At 37.9% G+C, this 6,874-nt stretch overlaps 1 protein-coding gene across 1 annotated transcript in view; it reads left to right on the top strand.

Annotated features, from left to right (window-relative positions):
• Positions 1-4: 4 nt before the first annotated feature.
• Positions 5-6,874, top strand: part of LOC104541861 (WW domain-containing oxidoreductase) — a gene marked incomplete at both ends in the record, with an annotated part of 31,043 nt that continues 24,173 nt past the window's right edge. The window contains 4 exons of the mRNA XM_010186014.1: positions 5-90; positions 2,656-2,720; positions 4,022-4,079; positions 5,274-5,452. Of these exons, the coding sequence (XP_010184316.1) occupies positions 5-90; positions 2,656-2,720; positions 4,022-4,079; positions 5,274-5,452 (388 nt within the window). The remainder of the gene's footprint in view (positions 91-2,655; positions 2,721-4,021; positions 4,080-5,273; positions 5,453-6,874) is intronic.

Raw genomic sequence — 6,874 nt, 5'->3', positions numbered from 1 at the left:
CGTGGGGCTGGAGGACACGGACAGCGAGGAGGAACTGCCGCCAGGCTGGGAGGAGCGCACCACAAAGGACGGCTGGGTTTACTACGCGAAGTAAGGGAGGAGGGTGGGCGAGCCTACCTTTGAGCCCACCGACCACCTGCCGCTTCGCCCTCGGGCAGCGCCTTTGTTGTCCCTTAAGCGCGGGGTGGAAGTGGGGGGCAGGAGCTGCCATTCCGCGCACTTTATCACAGGGCCGAGCTGGGGTTGAGTGGCCGGACCGGTCTCCGCGTGACTCCATTTCCGTGTGCGGTGCCCTTCTGACTCTGCGGAGCGCTGGGTGCGGGCTCGGCTCTGCCAGCGGCGGCCTCCCGGTGCTGAGCCCCGCGGGGGGCCGCCGGGAGCGGGGGCGAAGCGGGCGGATTGTCTGTGCGGTGCTGACCATCCCGAGTAGAGCCACAGCCCCTTGCCTCGGGTGGGAGCGGTGCTGGAGCAGCTTCAGGCGGTCCCGGGTGTAGGGATGAGCTGTCACACGGCCTGGAGCGCGGTCTGTGGTGCTGAGAGTAATCTTTATTGACATGGGCAGTTCAGCCTCATGCAATGTTGTCAAGTTTTCCTGCTTGTAGGTAGAAACAGACAGTTGAAAGCTAAAAGTGCTCTTCCTCAGCTCTTCAGTGTACCACAGCTTTGACAAGAGTTAAAAATTTGCATTTAGCATTATCTACTTGTGCATCCCCATGGTTGCATCCCCACTGGTTATTAAAGGGTTTGTGCTACAGGGCTAACTAACTTAGTGGAATATATATATATTTCTTCTCTCTTGTGGTTTCTGTAACTGTGCTGATCCTCCTTTAAAGATGCAAGATTTATTCCTTCCAACAAAAAGGGAAGTAAAGAAGTATAGTGCATTCTCACCTGTGGTGAGTTGGTATATTCCCAACTTCTGCTTTACAAACATTGGACAGAGTGTTTTAATTTATCTGAACTTGGTTTATAAACACTGCCAGTTCTCTCTAGATGTTTGTTTGTCTTAGATCAAGCTTCAATATGCTTCCTTTGACTTCAAAAGCTCTTTCAAAAAGGAATCACTTGGTGAAAGTTACAAACCTACAAAATAGCAAGATGTTACTGAGTGTAATGTTTACACAGGCGATTAATTCAATAGGTTTGGGTTTTAACTGTTGGGAAACTTAACTTACATTTAATTTAATGACATGACATTAATATATCTTTACAGCCTGAAAATCTTGCCCAGTCTAAAAAATATTTCTTGTGAAGAAGTGTCATGCTGCTGCTACCTTTAATATAAGCTCTCTATATATGATACCTCTGCATATTCTGGAAATTTGTTTTTAAATCTCATCAGCGATATGAATTGTAAATTTAGCTGGAATAGGGTTGCTTTGGTTTAAAGCTTTTAAAGCTCTTTGTGATGAGTTTGATGTGCACACAGGTAGTTACCAAAGCTTGATGGGTATGCATTTGATTGTCAGGCTATGGTGGTTTGGTTATGTATTTTATATCAGACAGGAGGAACTTGGGATCTTGTACCTTTGGTGTACGAGTGTCCCGAAGTTCAAGTGCTACTGCAGATCACCCAGATGTACTTATTCAGTCTCAGATCACCAGCTGTGATTGTTGGAATATGGTATGCTGTCACTGTGTGCTAACTGTGTGATTGTTATAACAAGGAAAAGTTGCTTATGTTGTGTGTAAATTGCTATTGGTACTAGATATATAGTTTAGTGATTATTTGTGTATGTTATTAAATAATGCAGTCAGTCTTTATTTCGTGTTTGGGCTGCTGTCAGTTTGGATACTCTTTCAAGGAATCCCTACCTCACTCTTAATCTAAAAACTTGGTTATTATTTTAATATATTTAATGAAATGTAAGATTTTAATATCAATGTGATTTCAGCTCTTTGGATATCTTAAGTCCTTGTTTATGTGCCCATCACTTTGCTTAGTGCTGAAAACCTTACGATAAGAGTACATTAATTCTGTTACAGTGATATAAGTGAATAAAAGCTCTGAATTGGAAGAAGAGATACAATACCATTATCACCTATATTAAATAAATAGTCTGCTAGCCCAAGCCTTTGGACAGACTTATCTGTTCAAAGCTGTAATTGCTCATGTAGAAATCCAGACTTATTTAACTTACAGCTTGCAAATCAGTATTATTAGATGAGAGTTTTAGAAAGGTTCTTTTGAAATCTTTCTAATATTATTTCAATGAGTTTCTGATAAATTCGTTCCTTGCTGCTTTCTTCCTTTTTCTTGCTAAGGATCACTGTCTTTTTGAGACATTTTCTTCGTCTGTTGATATTGTTCTTTATAGACTTTTGGGTTTTCTTTCTTCTCATCGTAAGCAACAAAACTTAGATTGGAAGTTAAACATGTATTTGAAATTATTTTATAGACTCCTGTGCTCTCTAGTTAGTTACTTTTCCTTCAGAACTGTGGCAGTATGGAAGCCTGATAACTTTTAACAGCAACTTTGACCTTTCTTAAACAAGGGATTGACGTGGTTGTTTGTTTTTTTTTTAATAGACAGTTTGTTTCCTGAACTCTGTTAAAAAAAATCAACTGTATTTATGGTACTAAAAAATTGTAGATGACATCAGAAAACTTATTAGGCAGTTATCTAAAAATCTTAAACTTTTCTTTTTCTACAGCCACCTGGAAGAAAAAACACAGTGGGAACATCCTAAGTCTGGGAAGAGGAAACGTGTTGCAGGAGGTTTGTTTTAAGCTTTTGTAATCATCTGAAATTTTGTTAGAAATGTCAGGTGGAGTTTGTGCAGTAACTGGATCTCATTTTGATCTTCTAGTTAACATTAATCACCTAGGCAAACTGAGCTTGCAACATACAGCTGATTTCAGTGAGGTCTTACTTGTGTGATTGTGTCTGCGTAGAGTGATCATTTTGCAGTTTTTTGGCTCTCTTTTATTGCTCCATAAAGCCAAAGTACTAATTCCAGGATAAAGGAACTGTTTTTACTCTGGCTTGTAAAGTCAAAGGCTGGAATTCTCTGATTGGGTTCTGATATCCTGCTGTCCATCAGATAGTATTTATAGTTGGATTTTGTTCTTCAAAGAATATATTTCATCAAAGAATATCCCTGGCACAGAAAGAAGTCCTGTGAGTGTAACTTTTCTTGTTTTCCCTAATGCGTTTGAATGTTTGTGGCAGAACAGAAGATGATCAGTGTTGCAGGACACTTCCAAAGGTATATGACTTCTTAAAGACGTTGGATGAGTACCTTAAATTAGATTTTCCCAGAAGCTTCTATATGGCATACCTCAGGGTACTGTACTGTCGGCAAGCCATGTTTCTTCTTGTGTTGGTAATGACTGGAATGTTTTCAGTAGACTTTGAACCAGTTGAATTATAATTGAATACTTCAGGATTAGAAATACTGGGAATGCTCTCTGCTAAATGCTTCCATAGGGTCTTTTATAGAATAATTTATTTTGTAACGATTTGTCACTTTTGTTCTTTTATCTATCCTTCCAACTTCATAGAATCCTTAAGGTTTTATTTAACATACCCATAACCATAATGTACCATAACATAACCATACCCACTTCAAGGTTCTGATCTTCTAACTATTGATATATGTTACGTGTAACTTTTCCCATATTTATTTTGATGTTTTTGCTATTTATCAGAAATAGATACTAAACTGTGTGGAGTGTAGATGTGCGTATGTACTAAGAAACATGATTGCATTTTGCTGATTTGTGCTGTAACGTGAAGTAATCCTCCTAAAGAATTTTTAGATTACCTTTATGCTTAATATGCTAGTTATTACAATTGTACCACATCTCCTGTAAATTGTACTTTTATTAGAGAGCAATTGTCTGTAATTGGGGAAGCAATCCTTCTTTCAAGTTCCAGTAATCAAGTGCAACAGGTAGCTGCATTACCTACAGAAATCATACAGAATTTTGCCAGATCTATCTGAGAAATCGCCTAAATGTCAAATCTGAGTGTACTGTAATGCCTCAAAAAAAGAGAATGTTTTGTGTGATTCCTAGGTCTGCCATATGGATGGGAGCAGGAGACCGATGAAAATGGACAAGTCTATTTTGTAGAGTAAGTATGTCAAAATATAGAATATGGACAAGTAGGACAACTGTATTACATGTTGGGTAGCCTTTCTGAATTAAGATACTGTGACAATATCAGTTGGAAAGACAAATTAATAAGTACAACTTCAGAATCCTTATGCAGATATTACAGTTGTAGCACTATCTAAACACCCATTTCTGTGTTTCTGAGTTCTTCCATGTGGACAGAAGTACTAGTGTGGGTGGTAGGCTGGAGTGACTTGCATATCCACATCTCAAAATGTGAGCTGACCCTCAGGCAATGTTTATGTAAGCTCTTTTTTTGTATGCCTTTATTGATAAACTCTTTACATATAATTTTAAAAACACAGCAATCAGTTATGAAGTTCTGGATAACATTGCAGTAGTGCTTTAAAAAATATGAGAGAAAAGAAGCCAAAATTGCTGTAGCTCTAACTCACTGGCAGTGTAAAACACAGAAAGAAAAGAGGACACGGATTGAGCTAGCAAAGATTTTTAGAAAGGTAAGGGAAGAGGAAGTTCACAGATGCAGAGATTTCTAGGAATGTTTCCTTTTCTGTCTTTTCAAGGGCAGGATCAAAATGGGGTAGTTATCTTAAACTGACTCAGCAGAATAAAGAATTTTCACAGGCCAAAACAGTAAGTGTAGCCTCTCTGTCTTATAATTAAGAGCTGAAGACTGAAAGTTGCTGCTTAGCGTCTCTGATATTTTCTGAAGAAAACTAAAACTCGGTTTTAGAAAGGTGAGTCTGACCCAAATTGTGCCATTTGCTGAGCTGTTGTGAAGCTCTTTGTTTTCAGCTGTTTGAGGAAAAAACTACTGAGCTACATATCTCATTGGTGTATTGTTTCAAGGGAGTAGTGTAGATCCCTTTTATAGAGCTCCTAAGAGAATGTGATCTTTCCTAGTATAATGAGATTTTTCCCTTGACAGAATTCTGCTTGCTTTGTCAAGGGTTCACATGAAGTTCACAATGGTGCTGTGAAGTATGTGAATACAATTATTAATGGATGCTGTCACAATTGGAAAAATGTTTGATAAAGAAGTAATTGAGATGTTAACAAAACTGAAGAAAAATCTTTTTAAAAATTTAAGTAATCCACTGGAATCGTACACAACAGTGGTTGAAATACATTTAAAAGCTAAATGCAGAGTACAGAATGGTTCAGGCAGTTGAATTTTTTTGTTCTTTTGCAGCCACATAAACAAAAGGACTACCTACCTTGACCCACGACTGGCCTTTACAGTTGAAGATAGCCCATTAAAACCTACTACTAGGCAAAAATATGATGGAAACAGTACGGCAATGGAAATACTCCAGGGTCGTGACTTGAGCGGAAAAGTAGTTATAATTACGGGAGCAAATTCAGGAATAGGTAGGTTAACATTACACACAAGGTAAAATATGGCTGTCTTTAACTTACAAGCTACTTGGTTGTTTAAATATCTGTGTACTTTTGATATTCAAACCTGGTTTGCACTATTTTTGTACGAAACCTCTAGTTTGTTTGGATTTGTGTATTGCTTCTTAAAATGTGGAGAATTTGGAGCCTAGAGGAGAGCCACAGGACAGACAGCAAGTTCTGAAATAATTGATTTTTGTCTAGAAAATACTGATGAAAGCATTTTACATCATGTAAATATATAAAGGATGTCTGTGAAAAGGAAGTTTCTTTTTATGATCTTAGTGGCTAGAACAAGGAGTAAAGTTTGTGTGGCTGCAAGGGAGTTTGGATAAAGTATTCAGAAAAACTTTTTCATGGCAGCAAGTAAATTCAGGTAAAGATTTTTCAGTGAGACTGTGGTATTTTTATATCCGAAAGTATTTTCAAGACAATTTGATGATGAACTTGTGTCAGAATGTCATATCTGATGCTCTTCTAGGGTAAAAAAAAATAAGTTTATGACCCTTTGAAATACCTGTTAGTTGTATTTTCTAGCAGGTTCATAAATTGTTTTAGACACTCAGCTTGTATAAGTATTTGTTATGTAGTATTACTTCTATAGTGGGTGCGTATTTGAGAGATTGTAATTAGCTGCTTTTGTTTCACTTTATAAGGAAGCTTTGGTGCTTAGGGCCTTCGGCTGCTCAGAATACAGGATTTCTTCTCCAACTTAATTTGCTAGGCTGTTTGAAGTTTCACTTGGCAACCTGTGCAGAATATGTCTTTTTCTGTGGCTTAAATTTTTGGAGGAGCCACGTATATTACGACACTGGTGTGATTTTGTGTTAGATTTTAACTTCTTCAGTAAATGAGGGGATCTACCTATATTATAAATAACTGTCAATCTTTTGTTCCCTTTTGTGGATTGCTTGTTTTTTATGGGGGAAATCAATATTGAAAGAGTCCTTATGCAGATTATTTGATGTCTTTTTTTTTAGACATAATCTTGACTTAAATGCATTTATGAGGATGTTGTAAAACCTTGGAGACGTTCCTGAAAATGGGTTAATAGTAGAACCTATCACTCCAAATTCTCTTGGTCTTTATCTCTTAATTATTTATGAGTGCTATCCCACAGGAGTCAGATGGACAATTTAGAGCTTTATTGTGGTTTACAATTCAGTCACTTACAGCACATGTCATGCTGTCATTGCATGATATGCTGCTACACATTAGTGTTGCAGTTAGGGCAGCAAGTGGTGTACTTCTCTCAGTGAGGAATTTGTGTTTTCTAGTAAGGTTTACATTCCAGATTCATAGTATGGCATGTCTTTATATTGCATCCAGCAGTAGAATTTGCTTTGCATGCAACTCTGCAATCTCAGAACACTTAAGAATTACCAGGGCTCAAAA

This window comes from Mesitornis unicolor, unplaced genomic scaffold (assembly GCF_000695765.1).
Source record: "Mesitornis unicolor isolate BGI_N332 unplaced genomic scaffold, ASM69576v1 scaffold25756, whole genome shotgun sequence".
NCBI classification, from domain to species: Eukaryota; Metazoa; Chordata; class Aves; order Mesitornithiformes; family Mesitornithidae; genus Mesitornis; species Mesitornis unicolor.
This window is presented reverse-complemented; position numbering and strand designations above follow the sequence as displayed.